The following is a 26,016-nucleotide window of genomic DNA, read 5'->3' as shown; positions in this document are numbered from 1 at the left end:
TAGCAAAGGGTAATTTTCAAATTGTAATGATCATTGCTGATGCTGTTTTAAATGAGTAAAACAAAGCAGAAACCCCATGTTTTGTATTTCGTACTGCTAAGAGAGCCTCCTATGCCCTTCCCAGCCTGCTCCAAAATAGAGATGATGTGGGATAAGCTCGGAGCACCGAGGATGGACATATGCACAGCCCCATGTGGACCCAGTTACGGTGCTCCAAATTTTGCCTTGAAATAAGTCTGGATGAATGGAATCTATTTATAACCCCCCCAAATACTATTCCTGGTGCTCAGGCCATAGGCAAGCCTATTTCCAGGAGCAATAAGGGTGAAATGGCAGTCATAAAACTCCAGTAATCAAATGTGAAAAGAACAGCCCCGTTCATTAATATGCAGACAAGCTGATAGAGATGTTATTAATTATCAAATATTACCATGGAGTTAATTTTTACCTGAGTTGTTTAAGCCTGGCCATCCTCCTTCTCTTTTCTTAGGCATTTTGCCATAGGGCAGCATTGAACATTTGTAATTAGATTCCTTCACTGGAGTTAATTATGAAGCGACAATAAAGTCTCAGTGGTTTCCATTTTTCAGAAGCATTATTTTGAACTAAAACCAAATCCTTTGTTTTGCCATAAGTATTTGTAATCTTAAATTTAACGTGAACCCTGGGGTATCCTCTTGATACAGACAGACACGTTCACATTGTACTATGCTGCGCATCTATTTTATATTGTGTTAAAATACTTTTACGTTGTTTTCTATACACTTGCCCGCACAAACCTGTCTATATACTGGAGCAGATACAAGCTTTCTCTTCTGGAAGATCTCTGAATTAATGAGCTACTTTTCATCCCATTGATGTCAGATCAGTGGCCCCCACTAGCGACACTGATAATTTGCAGGTTCCAGATTGACCAGGCACCTGGGGAAATGTGCCACCAGAGGGGTCCCAAGTGTCCCATCAAACAATTCCGGATTGGGGAGGAAGGGTTTGAACACGGCTATTAGTGACGTGCTCCGTTTTAAGCAATGAAGTGTCCGCTCAGCACTAAGCTAAATTTCCCTTACAAATGAGTTAGCCGCTTAAATATAACAGGACCACGCACACTGGAATAGAAAGCAAAAGATTTTTGTGGTTATTATTGCCAGTTTAAGAAAGCTGTCTGGTTACATACAATTTTATGTCACCCTCTAGCTAAGCATTCACAGAAGAGAAAAGATGCTGGAATTTAAACAGGTCAAAATTAATGTCACGATTGTATTTGATAATTGAAAGTGTCACCTCCATTAGCTCGCCCTGATAACCAGGCTTGAAAAGCCAGCACTAGGGTGTCCAAAATCCTTTCCACTATTTACAGAGCGACAGTGATTAAGCAACAGGGCACTCCCCTATATTCAGAAAGGGAAATAAAAGCTGGCCTAGGGTGAGCGCAGACAAAGCTAAAATGGGGGGATGGAGGGTAGACTTGAAGCTGTTTTGCTGCTTTTTCACAGAGAGTATCTGCCCTGGGCGGTCTGCAAAGCTGCGGAGCCCCAGCTCAGTGGTGTAAACGCAGCCCTCCGCGGGGGTGTCTGCTGGCACCCACAGCCTTACCTGCGAGGTCCAAACGTGCTGCTCCAGCGGTGCCTTCCAAAGTGTGTTTGTGGCTCTTCTGCACCGGACACGGGAAATGACAGAGGGGTCTAAGCCATCTGCATTTTATATAACCTTTACTAAGCATCACTTGACCTTGTCAGTGCCGACAAAGCCCTGTGAAGTGCATGCTAGATAAAATGTATTTTTTAATAGGGTATACTTATTAAATATATTAACAAGGTGCAGATGAATACAAATGACCCCATGGTCAATGCCGTCGATCCATGCTGATATTTCTTTCTCCTTTGCTGAGCTGAAGGAGTCAATAACCTCTCAAAGGTCACACATGGAGTGGTGATGCTTCCTGGCAGCAGCCGTCCTGCCACCTGCCTCCAGCGTCCCTATTACAACACAATGGCCACGAGCAAGTCAGCACAGAGAGCAGCATCTCCAGAGGTCCCCTGTAAGTACCATCCCCTCTCCTCCAGCTCTTAGGAAAGCCCTGGGAACCTCAGTGCAATTCATATTTTATTCTTGATATAAATTTAGACTAACCCAAGACACAAGTGAAAAACAACCATCTCCTCTTTTATTCCCTAACTTCACAAATCATGGGAAAATTCACTCAATATTGGGTGGACGCCCCTCGGTTCAGCACTGGAACGGTCGCAGGACTGCCAGCAAAGGAGCTAAGCGAGCCCATGGGATCGATCTGCCGAGGTTAAAATCCACTGGTTTCAAGTGGGAGATGGCAGGATGTGGCCTGCCTGCCTTCCTAAGGTTCACGTCAAGCTTTGCTCTCAGTTTGAGGAAAATAAGATAAAATGACCTGCCTGAGGAGCAGACTGCCGCACTGACGCGATAGATTTGCATTAGCTTCAAAGAGGAGCAGCTTCCCATCACCCTATTAGCACTACACTAGAACAAGCGGCCTCAGTGTCAAATGTCTGTAGAAAAACTACATCTTGGGGCAGCACTGAACTCCCTGCTGTGATCCACAGTGTGCCGCGCCTTCCCCTTCTGGGTTAGATTTATCCTTTTTAGTACCTAATTTAGAAAGAAAAAAACCCCTAAGATCCTTCAGAAAAAGCAGTAAGACCTCATGTTCCAGATCCTCGTGTTTCTTTTTTAATGCTTCCTTAAGGGTCTCCATTTTTCTGTCACTTATCATCATCCAGAGTAATTTTGGGCTGTTAGAGAAAGTTCATTGCTGTAATTGCAACCATATTGGTCATTAAAGTTGACAGACAGCTGCTGAAGAAGTCACTTGCTGATTCCTACTACTCAGCAGATGCCTCTCAGCGCTTGCTAAAATGTTAGCTTGAATTTATGAAATGGAAGCAAATGCATTTTACCTTAAGGACTGATCATCTCAAGGAGAGGAAAACATGACAAACTCATCCAGGGCTTTTATTTGTAAACAGCATTTGCCTGCTCCTTCCCTAGCTAGGGTGGAGGCGCCCAGTCTTGTCCACAGCCCGTGAGGCTGCCTGCGTGCCCTCTCCTGTCTGCGGGGATCCGTGCTCCTCAGGGAGACATCTCAGCCCTTCGACCTCTTTTTTTCTGAGATGATGAACAAGCACATCTCATGGGACATTCCTGAGCTGGAGGCCATTTGGCAATAATGCTAAAAGTCTGCACTGAAAGCTCTGGGAGAGCAGGGAGGCCAGCAGGGACGGCAACAGCCTGCCCTGCCCTGCTCTGCGGGGAAGCAGCAGCGCTCAGTCCCTCAAAGCCTCCCTGCACCTACCGCACTTCGCTTTTCATTTACTACTGGCAATTTCTTCTGTGCTGCAAAGGCAAAAGTTGCTTTTCACAGGCTGGAGGCCAGGGGCAATCCCGGACCCCCGCCCAGCCCCACTGCACCCCCCGCTTTGCCAGACAGGGGTTATTTCCAGATTTCCACTTACCTGTTTATTGCTGGTATGATTCAGTAAGTAAATATTTCTCACCAATATACTCAGCTTGTATAACAAATGCCACACACCACATGTTAGAAAATAAGGACCCAATCAGGATGGCTTTTTTAACCAGTAAACTTTATTTATATATAACAACAGTACAAAGTGAGTCCTTGGCTTGCAAAATAGGAGTGTTTCATATTTACAATAGGTACACAATAATATATTAGAATAATAACAAAACCCCCTTTTTCCTTGGAACATTTTTAAATACTTAAACTTTCTTACATTTTTTCCACAACACTTGTAAAAACAACAAAAAACAGACAATCATCTTAAAAAAAAATATAATACAGAACTCCAGTGTGTCAAGTATAATGGGGAGGGGAAGAGCCAGAGAACGATACGGTGGAATGGGTACGGATACAAATCAATTCATTATTCCTGCCAATACACAAATCCCCTAAAACTGACGTGTGTTTATTTTAAGGAGGGGGGGGGGCAGAAGAAATCAGAATCTGTTCCATGGCTAATACCTCTACATTCCGTGACATTTTGGGGAGCTCCAGAAGATTTAGTACCTGTACATTCCCTTTCCTTTGCCGCTTCCCACCGCTTCTCGTAACAGCCCCCAAGGTGCCATTAGCACAGAAACACTCATCAATAGGAGAAGGATATTTTACTGCAGTATCTTCTGAAGCTAGGAAATAACGTGGCAAAATCAGCTCGTCAGCTCATTTACTTTCCGACGGCTCCTCTTGCAGGCACACCTTTCTACTGCCCAGTCCATGAGGTGGAAACATCTGATGGAGAAGCTGTTGCATAAACTTCCAAGCTTATTCGAAATAGAGGTATTAAAAATCTCAAAGGAAAGGCCGTATAGCAGACCTCGTGTTTGATCTGGCAGCCTCAGGAGGCCCAGGGAGTTTGGGATATTGTCTGTGCAATTGGATGGACCCTGCAGGTCTTTTGAGCACGTTCTTAGGCGCTGCAGGAATGTCTATTTTTTAGTATTATCTTCCACTTTGACAAAGAAAGGAGAGGAATGGGTAACATGGGGGCAAATGGGGATCTAAAAGAACAAGCACACAGACACGCCGTGCTCACAGCACGGCCAAAACACCTTCAGCTGCGGTTCAGCTGCTTCTGGTGCAACTGCAGCAGCAACGTCGGCGCAGACGCCCAGGCAAGACAAGGAGCTTCTCCAGCAAGGGAGCAGCCGGTCTGTGCTGCCCCGCTGCCTTCTCCTCCCCACCTCCCACCCCTGGCACGGCCCCCGGCATGCAGTGAAGCTCCCCAGGCTGCAGGATGGGTACAGGAGACCCAGAGTTTTGTGCTAGGAGCCGGGAAGGCAATAGGTACCGCTAGCAGCTGGGACGCCAGCCTCTGTGCCGTGCCTTGCCCAGAACAGGACCACTGCCTGAAACTGGTTTCTTTTTTCCGTGGTGAACAGAGGCTTTGCACAAAGCCTTCCAGGTGGTAAAAATCGGTTTGAAGATTCCCATCCTCTTCCCTGCCAAAACTAATCTGACCAACCCACATTTAAATTGTACCTTCAGGGTTGCTCAGCTCAGTGGATCCTGAACGGCGCCTTCTTGGCAGCGCACGCTGGCGTCTTTTACTCCGATTATTTCCCCACTGAATGTCAAATTAAAAAACTCAAGCAGCCTATCCACACGGGTGTTGGGTGGCCTTGTAGCTATCACCAGTGCTTTGCCTTCAGTCTCCAACCCACCGTCTCAGCAGGTCTCAGTGGCCTCGGGCGAAGGCTGGGAGGAGGCTGGGGCGATGCAGGCGTCTCACCGAACACACATTCACTAAACAGACGGGACTGCTCACCTAGCTCTACCTAGCACGCAACTATATACAACATCGCAGCTCCCTGCGTTATTGGCTTGCGGTTTATGGTACAAATGCAATTCCGAAATAGGATGGCTGAAGCTTTGTGGCATTTTAATGTATCTTTGATGTCAGTTATTTATCCTTCTCTGAACATTTTTTCTTCTCTCCAGGGTACAGTCACACGTGAGCTTTCCCTGATGTCCCAGCTTACTCAAGTCAGTCTATTTTAGTTTCATTTAGTTTGGCGAGCTGAGTCCCTGTGGCAGGTGAGCTCTGACAGCACTGGAGACTGATGGAGAAGAGCCAGTGACAGGTGAGAACGTGGCTGGGCTGCTGCCAGGGAACAGGCTCGAGGCACAGGCTTGGACAGGAGCATCACGGGGACCACGCCGGGAGCTGCTCTGTGCTTTGCCAACCTGCTGCCCTGGGGACAGGGCAGGGACAGCAGGCAGGTTGGTGCTTCTCATCCCTGTTGGCTGCTTGGAAATAAGACTTTGTTTGTCGGTTGTGCCCACTGGAGGAGGGAAGCGCTCCGACCCTTTCCACGCAGATTAGACAACTCGCAGCAAGGTGCTCGGAGTCAGCAGCGTGCAGGAATGCAACCCCAGAGCTTTAAGCCCTCTTGCTTTTGTTCTCCACGTGCCCACCCATATTGCTCCCTACATTATGTAATTTTTGGTGAAGTCCAGTTGAACATAGGAGAGAGAACTTACGTGGGGACAGGCCGTTAGGATTTTAAGACAGTGTGTTGAAGGCACTGCTGTGATGAAGGTCTCTGTTGCCACCGTGTCCAGCGGCTGCACTCGCCATCCCCACTGTGTCACAGCATCGAGACCCTGTGGGAAGGCATCACCATCCGGCACGGCCACGTCCAGCCTCCTTTGGAGATAAACCTCTGCTGCCCGTGATGCTGCCCACCAGCAGTGAAGCCGTGGAAGCAGTTTTGCTTCTCAGCGCTGGTTCCTGTGGTGGGTCTTCACGCAGCTGCCGGACTGGTCCATGCTGGATCTCATGGGACTCCAGCGCTTTGGCCGTGCTGATCTCTCCTGCCTCCCTTTAAACATAAATTCATCCTTTATGGCAAAGCGTGGACCACTTGACGTCCACATCTTCTGTACTTTGGTGGGCTGCAGTGTTGTGGTGCTCCACAGCAGGGCTCATGCGGAGACAATCTTGCCTATAAGTTAGACTCTTGTATATGGGTTTTTAATAAAGGCTTTCAAGGTGGAGAAGCGTTTGATTAGCACCTTGCTCCCCCTTGGAGTAGGTGCTTTGATAGCTCATGAGCAGAAGATTAAATGGAATTATTTAAGCAGTGACACCAGGCAGAGAGATTCTGGAAAATGACGTCTCCCACTTTGATGTAGAAACACCTGAAACGAAGTGAACTGGAGAATCAAAACACCAACCGGCCTTGCAGGAGGAAGGGGGCAATGAGAAGGATGTGAAATCATTTCATCTAAGGCAAAGTCACTGCCCCCTCCTGACAAAACCTCAAGTCCAGTTTGCTGCAAGTGCGAAGAAAATGCCATCTTGAGATCTGAAGCTTCCTCTTCCCAAGGGAGTAGTGGGAAAGTCAGATGCAAACAGGGCAATAGATTACAAGCGTTTTGCCCCAAGGGGATATGTTGCTTCATTCCATATAATTGCCTATAAAGATCCATAATTAATTCAACCACATGAGTATATACTTGGCAGATGATTTAACGGCCACCCATTCCAGCCAGCACCGTGCTGCTCCCTGTGCCGCCCTGCTCATGCCTTTTCAGGTGATGGAAGAAGAGGTGTTTCTGCTGCTTCCCTTGGAAGTCAGTCAGTCAAAAGTGTAATAGCTTACTGGTTTGCAAAGTGCTCTCACTGCTCTCCCTTTCCTCCTCTGCCCAAATTCCTCCCACAACACAGAAAATAAACTCAGCTGTCCCCTTCTCAGTGCTCTCCTGTATTCAGGGAATACAGACCCTGTGTTTGGCCAGCTTGGACGCATTGGATTCTTTTAATCCTTACTCACAAACCAGTACCTCCGGGCTCTGCAATTGGTTTTCTTTTCCCTCCCTCATCCTTACCTTCCAGGATAATCCCAGTTTACAGGCCCTTTCCCAGGCTCCTGACAGGACAGGGGGAGAGGCTGCTAAGGGGCAAATCAGCCGAGCAGGACAGGCAGCCCATCGTGCTGCACGTAGAGCATCGCGAGCAGGGAGACCTCCCACGTGCTGCCTCTCCTGCTGCCCGCCCGTGGGGCTACGGGCAGCCAAAACGCACATGGAAAAGACACTGGACACCAGCACTGCCGGCACTGCTGCTGGGTGGCTGCAGCACCCACACTCAGCGCTGCCCAGCAGACCCCTTGCAGGGAACCCAGCGGGTGGTTGGGGACTTCGGCTTTTGCTGAGAAAATACTGGGGAAGGGGGAATGACAAAATGTTTGCTTATGGGGTGCTCCTGCTCGGAAGGTAGAGAGCAGGAGGAGGAAAGTATGCTTAAAAGCAGCTATGCAAAAGCCTCTCAGATAGATGTGAAGACAGAGGACCATGAGGGCCTGACTTGGGTTGCAGGGCCAGCACACCTTCAGGAGCACCCAGGTGATGAAAAGCCAGGTCTTTGCTTTGGGCAGTACTCATATTTTGTGAATCCTGCAGGCATAACTCTTCAGACTAATATTTAGAAGCATTTGGAAACTGTTGGAAAACCATTTGGAGTGTTTTCTTTGGGTTTCAGAGTACCATAAGAATTTGGTGAACCATCTGAATACGAATACTCAAAGCAACGACCACAACTAAAACACAGACCTGGCAATCACTCACAGCAGCTGCACGTCGGATCACTGCAAACAGCAGCAACAGAAACCAGTAAAAAATGAGACCTGGAGGATTTCAGAACCCGACACTCTGCAACCCCCTGTAACACCAGCAGCAAAGAGCAGGGCAGGCTGGCGGCTGCTGTGAGGATGGCTCACCACATCCGCGGTGCTGGGCTCCGGGACGTCAGGCTTTCATAGGACAACCCACAAGTTGCACGTTTTCTGTCTTTGAAATTAGACTCACTGTGCAGCAGAAGGATCCCTGGGAAGGCAACTGTTCTGGTAATGGGCAGTACGAATCCTGCTCTGCTCCTCAGCCTGTCTCTGCCAGCTTGCTCCGTGTCTCGGTAAATCCAAGCCCTCCAGTTACAAAGCTCAGGCTGCTGTAAATGTCAAGAACTTATTGCACAAGGTTGATCATTATCATTAGTATCTTCTCCCAAGTATTAATAGGGCACAGAGAAACTCATAGAAATGGATTAACCAAAAGAAAGTGGACTTGGCATGGCTTTTTCTGAACGGTAATTAAAATAACAAATTTCCTGAGTATTTCTCTACATGCTTCTCCCCTCGCCTGTTGCTGGCTTCCGTTAGGTCTGTGCCTTGAGACCAAAAGCCAGCAGCTCACTCGGTGCATGGGGAGCCTGTGGTGACCCTCCTGGGATCTGGGATGGATATGAAAATGGATTTTCCTTCGACACACACTGGCTGCAAACTAAGGTCCCAGTCCAGCACAGCACTGCCTGGGCAGGGCTGAGCAGATGTCGGGAGCTATTTTCCTGCCACTGCCAAGCTCATGCAGTCAATACTTGTACTTCCATTAGACCTAATCACCCTGTCCTCCCCACTGCAGCCTGCGCAAATATCAATATTTATTACAGAGAGAAATATTTACAGCGTTCCTTCCCCTCCTGGCACTCTACAAAGGGACACACACAAGCTTTGGTGTCGTTGAAAGAAATAACACTCACAAACATTTGCCTATCACTGGCCACAAGAACACGTGCCGTCGGGGCCAGCAAGGAACTGAATATAACAACAAGACGCCGAGACAGAGACAAGACAGCAGCGCTAGCTGGCCCGTGGAGTGCTGGTTGAGGTTTTGCCTTGCCTAGAGCACAAAGATTTCTTTCCCCTCCCCAGTGGAAACACAAGTCCTGCGCTGACCCCGGGCGACCCCGCGAATGCTGGCAGAGAAACTCAAAGGGAGCCTGTGCCGATCAGCTCTGCAAGTCAAACAGAAAAGCAATAAATAGCTCATCTCGCTACGTCGAGTCTTTTCAAGTATCGCTCACTGTAAACATTGGGGGGGTGTTGGTTTTTACTGCCAGAAATTCAGAGGCGGCTGCCAGAAACCACCCCAAAACCCAACCAAGGAGGCTTCATCCCAGCTCTGCCCGATGGGAGAGGGCAGCCGGCTGCTCCTGCTCCGAGCGTACCTGCAGGAACCAGCATTGCACCGGGCACGGCCGTGGGCATCCCACCGCTGCTCAGCGGGCTGCCGGCTCACTGCAGTGTGCCGGCCTCCAGCGAGGGGAATGGGGGTGGAAGAGGGGAAAGCATTTAAAATCAGATCTTTCCTCGTTCAACAGTAAATGGGATTTAAAAAAAATATATATATATCGACACTATATAAATACATAGATAAAGCTGGATTTCAAGACAGGTTGGATGATCTGATGGTTTTGCAATTCAGGTAAAGTTCCTTCTAGTGCCTATAAGTTACTCAGCCACGGAACTATTTTCTGGCTAAACCGCTATTTTACTTGTGTAAAAAGGTGTGGTGCAAACTTGTGCTCATATTTTTTATAAGATCCCAAAAAGGAGAAGATTTCGTTTTTCCAAATGTTCCAATTAGTGTAAGAGTCCATTCGCAGAATGTCTGAGCCACATCCCCGGGAGTCTCTCGAGGACAGGATTCAGAGCTGAACCTTCTTGCCAGGATTATCTCTGTGGCCTCTGTGGTTTTTGTTCTATATCTTTTCTTTTTTTAACTTTTTCTTTCCTTTTTTTTTTTAAAAAAAAAAAACTTTAAATAAAGTTTTATTTTCTAATATACATCAAACAATTTTCATGCAAAGCAGCAGTCATGGAGACATCCAGACTTTCCAGGTTCCTTCTTTCCATGTATGCTCGAAAAAATGATCCATCTTGATTTGACTTTGATTGAGATGCTTTGTCCTTTTCTCTTCCTGCCTTTTCAAACCGGATCCTATGTGGTTTTGAACACAGTCACTCCTTGGGCCAGTCTGCTCACTCCAGAAGAGCCTTGGTATTTATATGTGTTCAGCGCCTCTCTTGCTTGTTCTCCTTAATTCCCCAGCGTCCGTGCAATCCTCTGCCCTTTGCTGTCTGCGAGCACCGCGTCCTTTCTTCAGCTCTCAATAGACATGGCACCAATAAGTTGCTCTACTTTGTATGCCAGACGCTGCCTACGTGCCTGTTCATCCTGCTCCAAAGCCCCAATGAGCTGGTACAGAAAACATCAAAAGGGAGGGAAAAAAAAAAAAAGAAAAAGAAAGAAATCAGCGTGCGAGAGGGGGTGGTAGAGGTGGGTGGGCAGCAAGATGTGAGCAACTTGAAACATGGATATGTGAAACTTAAATAACAAATGGCAAAGCAACGCGACGAGCGCTTCGCCGTGCCGCAGCTGTCCTCATTGATTTGTTGGACCGCTTGGTGCACATTACCCACACGACACCATCATTCCCACTCTTGTACCTTGGACTCCACATTTCTTGTCTCATTTAGCAGGAAAGTGATGAGATTTTTAAACCCTAATCAGAAATTAGCTGTGGCATTGTACCACAAACGTACATGCAGTTAAATGACAAACCCCTTCCTCTTAACGGACATAATTGCAAAATAGGTTCTTCTTACACTGAAATGAAGGGGTGGAACAGATGGCAAGAACTTGGTTTCAAGTGATGCGTTCATTAAAGGAGCTCATGCTGCCAGGAATTCTTTGCAAACAGGAGTCTGCGCCACTGCAACATGGGAATTGTACCACACTGTTCCCAAAAGACAGGGATGTTTCTGGGGACCTTCAGTAGGTCATGATGATTTTCCACTGCATTTAGGAGTGGGCTGCACTGGGCAAATGCCAAGGCTGAGGAATGCAGTTGCTCCCACAGTATTTTAGCTCTCAGTCCTCCTGGGAAGTACGCTATGGGCACAGGACTCTTTGTGCACGAACAGAACAGAGCGGGAGAGCAGTGGTGCAAGCTACGGTCACACTGCATCAAGGACAAGGGAGGAGCTCTGGGCAGCAGCAAGGAGGGTCACTGCACAACCCAGGACCGCCCAGAAGCTCATCTCCTCTCCCATGCGGGTTGGCATCACCTCTGCGCCCACCCCAGGGGACACCCACCTCTTCGCTGTACTTGCTGACGTAGGAGTAGATCTCGTTGAGCGCGCTCAGCATGTTGAACTCGACGGCGTGCAGGCGCGACTGCTCGGCGAGGTAGGCGTTCATGTCCTGGTCGCTGATGGCAGGGAGCTTGGCGATGTCTGCGTAATACCTGCAGGAAGGAAAGCTGTCAGAAACACCAAGCCTCAAAACACCAAGCCTCTTCTCCTTGGGATTTAAACAAAGCTCTGCAGGGAAAAGGGCAGCGTTTTGCTTTATGCTTACATCTAGTAAAACAGGATCCCGGTCTGTAACAAGCCGAAAATAAGAGCAGCGATGCTTGGCAGGGCTGAGCTGTGCCACCAGCTTGCTGCAAGAGCCACCTCCTGCATTGCCGGCCAGCGACAGCAAAGCTGCTCGACGTGGGAGGTCGGGCAGGACCGGAGCCCCCAGGCCAGCCCCGCACCCACATCGCTGCCGCCCGCACGCTGCCACTCACCTCTCCACCCAGCTCTTGTAGCTGGGGATGTCCTTGGCATAGAGCAGCTTGTTGGAGGGGGAATCCTTGCCCAGGCGGTGCTCTGAGGTGGAGCAGGAATCCATGAAGGTCTGAGCCACAACAGAAAGGCAGGCATCTGTGATGCTGCCTTTGTGGATATCGAACACAAACTGGGGGTTTTTGATTACGTTCACCCAGAATCGCAGAGGGAGGCTGTGGGGAAATCAGGAAACAAAATTAACTGTGATGACAGAGGCTAGAAAAGGACATTTGGCTGCGGTTTGCGTTCCCAAGCAGAATACAAATGGTGGGAAGCAGGTCTATCAAACACCAGTGAGCCCAGTGCTGCCCGGGTTGCTTGTGACGGGTCCCGCTAGGCCTGGGCTGGACGCTGCTGCCCCATGCGCCCCAGGAGCTGCGCTGGGGCCTGATCCTGCCCAGGATGGCAGAGGAGGCAAGAGCCGGGGGACAGCAGGCGCTGAGGGCAGGCTGGCTGTGCCGGGGCAGAGCTCGATGGTGCCGTCTGAGCAGCTCCACGAGGAGCCCATCAGACCGTGTTCCTTAGAGCAGGAGTCCGCGGCGCAGAGCCGAGCCGGGGCAGCGGTGCTGCCGCCCCCGCGCTAATCAGCCGCTGCCCGGCCGGTCCGCAGTCCATCATCTGCCAGCGGTGCAGCAGGCATCAGAGGCTTTGTCCCCAAATCCCGAGGCCTTTGCAATCAAAGGGGAATTATTATTCCTTTTTTCTTTGGCTGTATAGCAGGATCAAAAAAACAGCTGCTGCTTTCTATTACCTTTCAAGTCTCGGCTCTCTCTGTCTACCCAGCTTGCTCACCGAAGGCTTCAGCTTAACTCTTGCTGCACTGCAGGCGAGCAGCTCGGCCGCAGCCCCAGCAGTGCCAGCTCCCAGGCCCCCCGGCTCCCAATTCCAAGCCCCCGTTTGCTTTGACCTGTTACGGTGGCATAAGCCTTCTCCCATCTCCCCACCAAAATGCCCTTTCTGGGGATGCTGCAGCTGCCCAGAGTGCTCAGTAGAGCTGTTAGTTCAGAGACCGAATTTTCACCTTTCTCCCGAGCCCACCGTGCTCCAGGCCAGGAGGAAGGACCAGGGCTCGTGTGGGCTGGTGGCTCCGGCAGCAAAAACTCTGCTGGTCGGTGCTTTCTTTTTTATTGCTTTAAGAAGTCTCATCTTTTTGTGTGATTCTGGAGTTCTTATTCTAATAACTCCTTCCTCTAAGCCTTTCAATAAATTGTTTTTAGCTTCCCACAGCCTTAGCAGGGTACCCAGCTTTTGCAGCCGTGATGATTAGAGGCCTTTTAAACCACGAGGGACTCAGGAAAATACAAAGTCTTCAGGGAGCAACCATTTGTTATGCTTTTTTTCCTTCCTCGAAGAGGTGAATTTCTAACCCACGGAGCTTTTAATCCTAAAATAACAGCAGAGGCAGAGATGTGAGAGCTCCTATTGTTTGGAAAAGGCTGAACCTGGCTGCAGTCCATGCCAGTGGCACACAGGGATGGCTCCTTCCCCCCTTGTCACCTACCCCACGATTTCCAAAGACCAGGTGTGTGGATCTACGGCCTGAGGCCGGTGCCCAGCTCCCACCCGGGCAGAGGACGCTGAGATAGCTGGGCACAGGGGTTAACGCTGCACCAGGGATTCAGCTCGTGTGTGCATGGAGTCAGCACGAATCAGGATCAAACCCCACTGCCGCATCTGGGGCAGCAGCTGAAAAGCATTAACATGGCTTCATGGAACATCTCGTGCTTTGGAGCTACGGGACTTGGTTGTTCTCAGCCTTCCCAAAGTTCTTCCCCATCTCTGTTTTTCCCCAGGACACAGACAATTGCTCAGTACTGAGGTCTGCTCCCCTCTCCATCTTCCTCCTTCGTTCTTACCAATTGCTCTTCCACGTGTGCCTCACATCTGTGTCATGGATGCCGTGCTTATCTGCCTGCTCATCCAAGAAATCGAACATATACTTGATGGCCAGCGGGAGCGCGCTGCCGCGGTGCACGGTGCTGAACAGTGTCTCAAACAAGTCGTCCACAAATTTCTGCAGCGTACCCTAATGAAAGCAGCAACCGAGAAGGTGAAGGGAGGCGCAGGCACACGCTTGGCTAAGCAGCGGTGGCAGGAGGGGATGCCAGATGGCATTACCAGCCCTGCACAGCCCCGCAAAGTGCCGCCATGGACCCCACAGGAATAAGTAAGGTCGGGGTCCTTACGAATGCTGACTGTACAGCCAGAGGACCCCGGGGGATGCTCCAGCTTGCAGTTATTCACGGCTGCGTTTACTCTTTATTTCTCACCGGAAAGAAGTTCTTTTGCTCTCAAAAGCAAATCTGCATTATCTACAGTGATGAAACACGGTGAAAGGCAGGACCTTTCCTCTCTGCCCAAGGAAACCAGTTAAATATTTACAGGCACTGCTGTGTCTCTCTAATTCTTTCTGTTTTATAATGTGCAGAAGAAGGGAGCATTGCAGCAATAGCCTTGCAGCGTGAGAAAATCTGGGATGTGTTTCTGTTGCTGCCCCATGAGCCATCCAACCCCTGGCACCCAGGAAAGCCCGACTGGGACAGTATCCCCTGGGAGCTGAGCATCACTAGGGGCTGCACAGGATCCCTGGCAAGTGCCTATAGACAGACCTCCCTATGCATTTCCCAAGCAAATTTAGTGCATGGCAGTTACCTTTGTAGCTAATAGCCTGGTCAGGTAGATTTCAGACACCATCTTACTGCCCCGGTCTCCTTCCTTCTGGTCTCCATGGTCGTGGTTTTTGACCAAGTGCCAGACCTTGACCCCGCTCTCCAGGTCGGGGGTGATCATGGGGGCGCGGGAGCGCAGGCTGTCGGGGCTGCCGGTGTAACGGAAGGTGGAGTCTGAACAATGGGAGGAGAAGTCGGTCATGCTCAAAGCAACCCCCTTTTTCATTTCCCTGTCTCCTCTCAGTGATGCCACTGTGCTTGCTAATGCCAAAATCATCCGCCCTGGCTTTTTTATGGGGGCACTGACGAAATGTGGCATTTGCCAAGGATACGTGTTGGTCTTCACTGAGAAGAGCCCTTCAGACTCAAGCTTTTGTGTTTTCACACTCAGACATGGGACTTTTCTGCTCCATTCACATCCTTTACTTATGTGAACCGTCTCCTGCAGCACCGGCATCCTGATATCAGTCTTCCCTAAATAACAACAAGCTCCCCAGCACAACCAGCACAAAGGGAAGAAACTGTTGTTCCTGTTCTCCAGGCATTCATTAGAGCAACAAGGGCTCAAGCTGAGCACCAACTGCAGAGCCTGAGGCCAGTCCTGCATCCCGGCTGTGCCGCCCGTGGTGCTGAGCGGGTCCAGCCTCCCTGCTGTCCCTGCTTCTGCCCTCCTCCCTGGCAGGGAAAGGGGAGCTCAAAGGTGAGCAGACAAAGGTTTTTCCCTTAATTGCTCAGAAACCATGGAGGGATGTGAGATACATTTAACTTCCCAAAGAATGTACCTCCCTGGATCCCATCCACAGCATCTTCAAGCTGAGACACCGGGCTGAGTAACACAATCATGTGCTGTTGGATTTTTTTCCTCTCACTAAATTTCTTTGTTCTCTGGGAATCTCATGCGTTTTCTCAAGTTTAGCCTCCAATTCACTGCTCACCCTCCTCATGGAGAGTAAGGGAATCAATCATAAATCAGCCGAGGGAAATACGCAAGTCATTACCAAACTAGCTAGATTTTCATCCCTGATTAAGGCTTAGATAAATGACTACTCCAACTGATATAATTAAGGAGACAGACAGGGGGACAGCTAGGGAAGCATCTAGTAATTCTATTTTTAAACACAGCTCTGTACTGATATATAATGGGGGAAGTAAATAAGTATCTCATTTAAATTCTGTCTGCACAATTAGAAGTATTAATCTTAACATGAGCAATGATAGTTCATATTGGGAGTTTGCAAAAGCTTTTCCATCTGACACAGATCAATGAGCACCGAGGACTCAGGCTGTGTGACCCAGCCTCGGTTTTTCCATCACCTGAAGCACGGGGAGTGCTGGGCACTCGGGTGGACTACAACTCCCAGGGAGAAATACCTTTTCTCTTGGCTTTTGCCTAAGACTCTCCTGTGGATGGCTCCTCAGAACCCTTGCTTGAGAAAAAAACCATTATTCTGGGAGCTATAAACAAGGGGAGGTTTGTCAGGAGATCTCTCGTTTGTAAAACACTCTGTAAAATGAAAGATAATGAAAGATCAGCACACTAGAGATTTTGCCACTGCTGCCTTTTATGGAAGTATATTATTACTATTATTGTGGATTTAGTGCTATAAACGCACACCTGGCACCTCGCAGACTCATTTACTCAGGCTGCAGCGTCTTCAGGGACCCTCTGTAAAGTGCCAAGCCCTGCTATTATGCAAATAATTAATTCCCAGGTGTGCACATCCGAGCACGCCGAGTTAAGATTGCCATTCCCCAGTTTTGACCCATTAGCTGAGGATTCAGGATCCTCCATGTAGAGAAGAAAGAGATGAAGGGATTGGGCTCCTCCCTGGTGCAGACCTGCTTACACACAAGGGACACAAAGCTGCTTTCCTGCAGCGGGAGCCCCAGGGGAGCTCTGCTGCATCCAGCCCCTCTCAGCAAAAGCCTTTCCCTGGGCTTTTCCAAGAGCCGTGTTTCCCAAGGCTGCTCATGTGCTTGGCATTTCCTTTTCCCTCCTCTCAGCTTCTCTGGGCTTTCTGCTGTTCTGTCCATAGATGGAAAAACCTTTGCAAAAAACCAGTAGCCAAGGGCATTCTTCTGTTTGGCATCTGAATGTGCCCTCATTGGGGCTGAGGTGGTGTGGTTCTTTGGGGGAAGCTGCTGCTTTTTCCCCCCACCTAATTGCCTTGAGGTGCTGCCCTCCTGCAACAAAGGCAGCTTCAATACCAACCCCATCAAGATACACTCGCAAGTAAAGCTGCAAGCTCCAGGCTGGCTCTGAAATGCGGAGTACAGCAGGAGTAATGCCCGGTTGCTGCCTGTGAGCCATAGTTTCCCAGCCCTTAATGCTGCTTCTTACCGTATCTACTGATGGATGTCCGGGATATACTGGCAGAGGCAGGAATATTATAGGAGGAGGTCTGTTTGGGAACGAGAGCCACAACTGAGCGGTCCGATACCTGGGGAGGCAAAGGGAGAGAAGAAAAGCTCAGCGAGAGGCACCGGCTGCTCACCCAGCAAACGCAGGTAACACCAGAGCCCGGGTGCAGCGTGGGCAGGGGGCACAGCACGGCACAGCATGGCACGGCACGGCACGGGGTCCCCAGGGCAGCCAAGCTCTCTGCTGGGTTGTCGGTGAGGGACCAAAGGAAAAAAGTGGTAAATCAAAAGACATCTTGAAGCTGGTTTTGGTCGTTCTGATTTAAGATTATGTTTTATCCAATAAAAATGAGAATCTCAAGAATTGTTGTGATCCAATTAAAGTAACAATGCAGAGGGAATAAAAGGGCTATAATAACGTTATGGACCATAAAACATTCCTATTAAACCATTTTTTATTTTAGCAATTTTTACGAACTTTAAAAGTTTGATTTACAGCTAAGCAAGACATAAAGCCATCTTTCAGGGTATTAAATTGTCAGTCCCTCTACTGCACCAGAGAAGGAATTAAATGCTGGGAAGTCTAACTATAAATGAACATTAGTGCTAACAAGATTTTGTTACAGCAGATTTTAGTAGCCATGTTTAATTTTATCCTCCCTATAAATCTAGTAGTCACTGGAAATTTTTTAACTTATTTCCCTTAATTAAGGATCTGCAGGTTTCCAGGGAATGGGCCTGAGTGTCTTTTAATTTTGAACTCGTGGCCCGTGGCGCGGTGCGGCAAGGGAGCAGAGAGCGCAGTCACTGCATCTCTCAGGCTGAGGACCCGCCGGCGCCCAGCCAGCACATTATTTAGAGGAGCTGCACAAAAGAAATGCCTCTTCCTGATGGAGAAATTGCTTTTGGGGCTAAGTCCCCCGTTACGTCCTGCGTGGGACTCGGCACTGTCCCCGCGCACGGGGAAGCTGCAGGGGTGTTTGTACAGCGTCTGCTGCCGCGAGGTGATCGCGCACCGCGATCCTCACTGCCTTCAAGGCTCTGGTACCAGTCAGATGAAAGGTTTCATGTAAATGCGACTTACTATTATTGCTAGTGATAGTGGAAATAATAGTCACTTGTGTTTCACAGTACAAAAGTGAGGTATTTCTAGGCAAAACACTTCAACCACCTCTGTTATTTCCTCTTCTGCTCCTGCCTCACTTCATCCCATTTATTAAGACAATGGAAGAAATGATCAGTGGTGACATTATTTTCTTAGGCTGTTATTAGCTGCCACTTCAGTTCAATTTTGCTAGGGAGAAACCCGAGTGGGCCAGTGCTCCCGTGGAGGCAGCAGCTCCCTGTGCTGGGATCCATATCCACTGGGGCTGCGGTTAACTGGGAGAGAGGCATTAAAAATTCCACACACACACACAGAGCACTCTCACTCTCTAAATTTTGGGTCGAATGGCTCTTGTCAGCTAAAAAACACCAGCGTGCAAATTAGCATCAGATGTAACACACATTCGTTTCCCATCTCGCTCTGCTGTTGCCATACTCCCATAAAACCCCAGAGATGCTTGCGAAGCTGGCTGGCTGTTTTACAACTTTATAAATATTCTGATTCTTCTACAAGCTGGAAATGTGCTGCACAAAACACCTTAAAGAAAAGAAAATTAAAATCTGGAGCAGGGAGAGCAGAAGCCCAGACAATAATCCTGCGTTTGCGTGGGGTAGTGAGGATGCAGTGAGGATGCCAGCTCCACATTCATGCCACCCTTGGCTCCTAAGTCTCATTTTCCACAAAAATCTTCACTCTCTGCTTCTAATTTTCCATTTAAAATAGTTTTCTAGTCTCTCAGCCTTTCTAGACTCACAGTGGCTGACAGGTATTCATGCTCTGCTGCCTCTGAGTTAACCCTGCATGAGCCACTGTAAATCATTTGATATTAAATTCAGTGTTTCATTTTTCTTGAGTAAAGCCACACGGGGTGAGACTCTCCCACGGAGTTTAATAGGCATGAAACCAAAACGACACCACACAAATGTAATACAATTCCTTACAACATAAGTTAAAAGCTCCAGAGAATTTAACAAAGAATTACACCTACTTAACCTATACATCTATTTTTATAAATGAAGAAATGAGCAGCAGGCATACGGTTCTCTATATAATTCTATGAAGTGGTTCAAAAATATTGCCGAAAGATGAATATTTCTCTTCAAATTCAATCTGGCTTTTGTATGCAAAGGCTTCCCATGAAAATTACATTCTATCTGTTGATGCAGGTATTGTATAGTATATTGAAAACAAATGTAATAGTGTCAAATTCCAGCAGCCAGGTATGGAGCTGAGAAACTCTTGGAATGGAATACGTGCCCTCTGCAGAGCCTTCCCACCCTGCCCCAGTGCACGGTGAGGAGGAGGAGGCTGGTTTGGTCCAGGAGCTGCAGGGACGGGGGCTGCGGAGCGCTCAGACCCCAGAAACCGGGGGCAGGGGCAAGGCTGCGAGGACCGGGCAGGCTCTGGTCCCTGCTCCAGCACTTACTGCCAGCAGCGCCTCTCCAAAGGACCACAGAACCCCGGTGTTCCCGGATGGAAACATGGGCTGTGTGTGCAAATCCAGAGATCACTGTGCCTTTGGATCAGAATAAACACAAGACAGCTCTGAACAAAAGATGGAGATAGCTTTACAGGGCTAGGGGTTTTGTTTTGTTTTGTTTTGTTTTTCTAGACATTCAGTAATCCTTCGTTAGTCCTCCAGAAACTGGAGAAATCTAGATTTCATTTTTATGGCTCGAACCACGCCTGTTTTACATGTAACGCCTGTTAAAACGGTGAGGCAGCAGTGCTTAAAACCCAAATGATTTTATACCCTCTTCTAAGCTGTGCCTTTGCCCACATATTTGTTTCACTGTGTAGTCCTGGAGCATCTGTATTTTTGATACCTAATAAAAACATTTATTACTCAAATAGAAAAAAACCTGGTAGGAATAACAACAACGAGAAAAAATTGCTTCTTGTTTTTGGCAAAAGCCCTGCCTTGACAAGAATTCTGTTGCGCTGCAGAGAACTTGGCTTCTTTTAAATGGCTGAAATGGCTCTGCCAGGCTGCGCGGAGCTCGGGCCAGGGCAGGGAGAGAAGTGCAATTGCTACCTGTTTAGATGTCTGGCAGCAAATTTCTATCCTGCTCCAGAGCAGAACTGACATTAAAATGGCAGGAATAGCTGCAGCATCTTGAGTGGTGCAAGGATTTTGTTTATTTTAAGGATAAACTTGTGGCTCAGATTTTCCCACAGGCACTAAAACGAAAGTACTCCCCCTCCCCCTCCCCCCCTAGCATCCGACACACATCAGGAAAACACGGCGCTCACTCGTGACTTCCTTATGATGACTTTTAAAGATCAAGGCATAATAAAGCCTTGCTGCTTCCCTGCATGTTGGTTAATCCCTTGCAACTGTCAGGTAAAACAGATTTTAGAAACAATGGAATTAATCTGCGCGACTCCTAAGACATTTTACGGTAATCTGTGTTTAAATCCTTGGGGCCGCTTGGAAAAGTTGACCCTCGAGGTGCTTTTTTACATGCACTTTGCATATCTATGCCATTCTCTCTGTCTCGCTCCTTGATTATACGGCTCCTGTCAATACTGGCTCACGTTCAACTTACACAGCATGAGTCACGCTGATGGACTTGAGATGGTGTATAAACAGGGAAAGATGCCAGATTAAATACTAAACACTTCTGTGTAGGTAGTGATGGACAGTAGTAGGTTACAGGTCCCAATTAATGCAGTTATCCTCTGCTGCAGGCAGGCTTTGAGTAAAAGCCTCTGATTGCCTTTAACCAAACCTTCCCCAGCTCCCTCTTTACCACCCTCTCCGTCTTTTGCACACCGTAAGAAGCCCTTTCCAACAGACGCACAGCCACCCAGGGCAGCCTGGGCTGGGCTGGGGCACACGAGCTGCAAGAGCTAAAGGTGGCAGCGACTTCTCAGGTCACCTCGGCCACCCTGGCTGATGCATGATAGAGCATCCTCACTGCCTAGCCTCCTTTTATGTGACTTCAGTGCCAAACTCTTGTTACTTGGCTTGGAAGACTAGGTCTGGGACTTAGGAGGTTTGATGCCACTCTGTCAAGAAGTAGCTCTTGGTGTTTACTTTTTCCTGACCTGGCTTCATCCCCTAACTCCCCACAGCAGTCTCTCGAGCCTCCCATGGGACAGTACCTGAAGTATTTGCTCTGCTTCCCTTCTTCACTCCTTGCACGATGCTCAAGAGCCAACGCATAGGAAGATCAAGAGTACAAGAGGTGAGCTGCCGCTGCAGCCTCTGCTTTGCATCAGATCATCAGATTGTGTGGCATTTGCAAAGCTTTGAAGGAAGGCAGAGGCTCCTCTTCCTTCCCTGCTGCACTCCTGGTTGTCTCAGACCCCCGCACAAAGTCCTGAGCCCCACGTGCCGTCCATCCCCTGGCCCCACACCTCCAGCAGCAGGTGGTCAGCCCTCGTCACCGCTCCCTCTATCTCATTAGCACGGCTGGTGGTTTTAATTTAGCCAATTTTCAACTCTGCTGGTTTCTTTAACATCCATGTCAAGGTTGCTTTCCCATCTAATGCGTAAGCACATTGAACCCTTCTGGTTTATCACATAAATGTGACCTCCCTGTCTGTCTTGGTAGATGAGATACTTGGGAATTAAATTTCTGCTTTTCTTCCCTCCTGACAGCTTTCCGGGAGCTGTCCGCCGGGGCTGCTTTCTTACCTGATAATGCATCAAGGTGTTCAAGCGCTTCCAATCTCCTTCAATCTTGGTGGTGATGTCTTCATCTTGCAGGACCACACGAGCTATCCGGCCCTGCCGCCACTCTGTGGGAGAGGCAAAAACCAGGCAGGCATGATGGTCAGAGAGGGGGAAAGGCACTAACGGGCTCTATCCACTTCTGGCCCAAGTACCCACTGGACAGATGAGCCTGTAGAAAAGGCCGTCTCCCAGGAGGAGGCACCCAGGGGAAGCTAAATTGTCAGCAGAGCAAAGGAGGCTTCAGGAATCATTTGCTCTGTGGTCAATGGACAATTAGCTGATCCCACAGAGCTCAAAACCTATTCAGCAGGAGCAGTGCCCATGCCCCTCTAACGCTAGAAACACGTATGGTGCTGTGCAGCCTGAGCTCTACTTCTCAAGCTCTGTCAAACCCACCAAGAATCACTGTTCAACCTCTCTGATCTTCCCCCTCCTACGAGGCAGGGAAGCTCCTACCCAAGTCCATGTCAACAGCTCTCGGTCTTTGAGAATATGGAACGTTTTTGTATACTGCATCGAGGATCTTCTCTTTGACTTGAGTGATGGTATCACAGTTGAGCACCTTCACAGGGATCTCTGGACTGTTCTCATTATCTGGGTTCACACAATTTAGGATCTGGAAGGGAAGGAGAACACCACCATGCTCTAGAGGGCTTCAGACAAGCATCCAGGAGAACTGTAACCACATGTGTCACAACAACCTGTTGTCATAAAAAAAAGCATTGCAACCCTAATCGCATCATTGCTGTTGCATCTAGTGTATCTTCAGAGTGATTACCAAGGTAGGCGTCCTAAATGTCCATTTCCATTTGCTAGAGGGAGGGCAACACTCAATGCACAGGGAGATAAATGGTCCCCTCAAACCCTGCCTTTCCAAACCTTAGCTCAGGCTTTTTGTATCTGCAGATTAGGGGCACACCTGACTCGGCCGTGGGTCTGGCAGCATGAGGCTTTATTGCACTGGTAACATTTAGGCTTCACAGTGGTGTCCTAATCACCAGCCTAAGGTCAGAACAGCTCATGGCCAAGCAAGGGGGACAGAAGCGATTCAATGGCAGCTTCTACAGCGATCACTCACCAGAGTCTTGTACTCAATTTGCTGCCGGATCAGCTTGTCCTCACTGAGGGAGTAACGGGCTTCTCCTGTGATGGCATCAATGGGACCTTTCTCCATCTGTTGCTTGATGGCACAGTAGAGCATGAAGAGCGGCTCTCCAGCACATTCCTACACAACGAGACAGACAGCACGACTAACATGGAGGTGGAGGTGCATCTCCTCCAGGGCCACTGGCTGCGCGCAGGTTTTGCACAGGATTCCTGTCAGCAGAGGCATAGCCCCACTGACTCAACCTTTAGCACATGTGCAATCCAGGCTCAGCCCCCAGCAGCTCCTGGAAAGGGCAGCCAAACCCATCAGCCCCATTGCTCGAGGGGTATGTTGCCGTTGGCTTGGTAAATCTCTACTGAATCTACATGGCTGTAAAAAAACGGAATTTGAGATCTTGACCTCACTGTTCACTCCCATGAAGCAAATTCCGTGGGGCTTCCAAAACCACAAATAAAGTTAAAAAATATGGAAGTCCAGGCACGGAGATCCAAGTGAGAATTTCTCCTAAGTACCAAAGAGGTGCAACAGAAACTCCACTACATGAGAATTACGCCAGGCGATCTGAGGGTTGGAGAAGGCTGAGCACGGAGGCCGTGCCAGCTTGGCTCAGCCCATCTAACAGCAGCCCCAGCTGTAGGCATCTCCGAGCAAATTTCCACCTCCCCTGCCTTGCTACTACATCTTTTGACTTGGAGTCTGACTGAAGAATTTCAAGCCCGGATTCACCCTGGGGATGGCTGGTGGGTGAGACAGCAAAGCAGGATCTCAGCTCCATCCCTCCTTACCTTGAGGAACTTGTGGAGGAGGAAGGCAAACCAGTTAGTCAGCATCTTCTCAGCCACGGACTCGGTCCTAGGGAAGCCCGGAGGACACTCATGTTACACATGAAACCAAATCACACACCAGAGGCCCCAGATCTCCCCGGGTGGCACCACCCGGCTGCACCCTGACACAGCTGCCGTGGTGCTCCGAACCAGGGCCCCCCCCTCTGCTGCACCGAGCTGACAGCAGCTTGCCCAGCTGACAGCCCTGATGGGGCTGGTGATGGGGAGCCTGGTGACACTCGGCTTGTTGCACGTGGTGCAAATTACAGCCTGGCTCGGTAAATCATTGGGATTTGCAGCAGTTCCTGGCAATCAGGGACAGCAGAGTGACAATGGCAGGGAAATTACAGCTTTCTCCCCAGTCCCACCCAGTGTCCTCTCCCCACATTGTGCCCAAGATTATTTCTAATTTAAATACAATGGCTCCTAATGATAGTTTTTAATGCTGGCTCTGCAGGACCAGGAGACTTTCCTTAAAGCACCACAGTTCCTTTCCTTGGGATGGGACAGGATGGCTGTGCTGTCTCACAGTCCACATCTGAGCGCCAGCCATGCAGCTCGTGCTGGTGGCAGGCAGGCGGGCAGGCAGGCGGGCAGGCGGGCAGGCAGGCAGGCAGGCGGGCAGGCAGGCAGGCAGGCAGGCAGGCAGGCGGGCAGGCAGGCGGGCGGGCGGGCAGGCAGGCAGGCAGGCAGGCAGGCAGGCGGGCAGGCAGGCGGGCAGGCGGGCGGGCAGGCGGGCAGGCAGGCAGGCAGGCGGGCGGGCAGGCGGGCAGGCGGGCGGGCGGGCGGGCAGGCAGGCAGGCAGGCAGGCAAGGCTGCCAGCCTGCCCACGAGGCCACGCAGAGAGCTGCTCTGCCGCAGCCAAGCCAGCCACAAACCTGACCCCGGGCAGCCCGGCTCCCTGCGCTACCAGCCTTCTCCTCCTGCCACATGCAATACCAGGATCTGGTCAAAATTTCAGCAAGTGAAGAGGGGTGGATCCTGCACCCTGCCCGCTGCAGCACCCTTTCTGCCGGGGACCATGCCTTCACTGTGAGCCTGCAGCAAGGCAGCAGCCCCGCTGCCTCTGGGCGCCTCTCTGTGCCTTCATCCCCTTGGCCGGCAGCTCTGCTCCTGGTGCCGTTCCTGCCGACTGCCCTTCGCCCACTGTGCCAGCAACCTTCTCAGGAGATGCTCAACAAGCACGGCAATGCATCGAGCCTCTGCCATCACCCTGACCCTCACCTGGAGCAGGTCACTGTCCCGCTCCAGACCCAGTACCCCCATTTTCCCCTGTCTGCTCTGCTGCCTTGAATCAGGGACTGCCTCGTGGTATGTATTTACACAGCATCCCACATGCTTGAAAACTCTGGCATTTAATGAAAAACACACACGACAAAAGCAACAAGGTTTGATCCCAAAGTCAAGCAGATGAAGCATAAACGGGAGCCACAGATATCACCAAAGAAAAACTGATGCCAGTCGGCAGATAGACCTGGGGTCACGCTATCCATCATCTCTTAGGACTGCAACATCTGCCAGGAATTTGTGAAAATGTCTGCAGATCCCCAAAGAATTTAAGCCTGAATTGATTAACTGCCTAAAAAATCATCCTACAAATTGACACACACATTGTTCTCCTGTTTAAAATATTTCAGTCACCCAATTAAGGAGGAGAAGCACTAGCACACTGCTGCGCCAGCGAGCCACAGAGAACAGAGAGGCAGTGATACAAACTAAAGAATAGGTGAAAACCTCAGAAAATTATACATTTAGAACGTCAGGGTGAATATTAATTTAGTAAACTACCCTGTTAATAGAACATTATATTAAGAATTAGCAAGCCTCCCAGTTAGCCAGTGAAGCAATGCTGTGACCTGTCCCTGTTGGCTGCTCATGGGCTGCCACCAGCACTGCAAAAAGAACTGAAATGTGGAGCGACAGAGAAGTTGGGGCATATTGTGTGGGAGAGGGGTATCAGGTACTCCCACATCTAGCTGTTCCCTTTTATTTTGTTATCAGGAATAAAAGATCAGCTGAATGCAACAGCAAAAAGAAACACCTCTGAGCATCTCTGTCAAATCCCATTTCTCCTTACCTTCAAGCACTGAATCTCACTCTCATCTTGACACAGGCTGATGCTGTGAGATATTTGCAGTGCATCGGTCCTGGGGACGGCCAGCAATTGAGTTAATCATCACCGGCCTACACTGGCTGAGGAAAGGGGCTGCTTGTAACCTTCAACGCTGCTGGGTGCAGCAGGAGCACCACAGGCTCCTTGCAAA

General features: G+C 49.5%; 1 protein-coding gene across 1 annotated transcript in view; it reads right to left on the bottom strand.

Annotated features, from left to right (window-relative positions):
• Positions 1 to 9,698: 9,698 nt before the first annotated feature.
• PLXNA2 (plexin A2) overlaps positions 9,699 to 26,016 on the bottom strand; it is a 173,881-nt gene continuing 157,563 nt past the window's right edge. The window contains 10 exon segments of the mRNA XM_040616779.1: positions 9,699 to 10,585; positions 11,486 to 11,636; positions 11,964 to 12,176; positions 13,860 to 14,029; positions 14,656 to 14,846; positions 17,014 to 17,113; positions 21,782 to 21,885; positions 22,277 to 22,436; positions 22,899 to 23,045; positions 23,714 to 23,780. Coding sequence (XP_040472713.1) covers positions 10,490 to 10,585; positions 11,486 to 11,636; positions 11,964 to 12,176; positions 13,860 to 14,029; positions 14,656 to 14,846; positions 17,014 to 17,113; positions 21,782 to 21,885; positions 22,277 to 22,436; positions 22,899 to 23,045; positions 23,714 to 23,780 — 1,399 coding nt within the window. The 3' untranslated portion in view covers positions 9,699 to 10,489.

The sequence above is a fragment of the Falco naumanni genome, chromosome 17 (genome assembly GCF_017639655.2).
Source record: "Falco naumanni isolate bFalNau1 chromosome 17, bFalNau1.pat, whole genome shotgun sequence".
NCBI lineage: Eukaryota > Metazoa > Chordata > Aves > Falconiformes > Falconidae > Falco > Falco naumanni.
The sequence above is the reverse complement of the archived record's forward strand: the minus strand, read 5'-3'. Positions and strand labels throughout refer to the sequence as shown.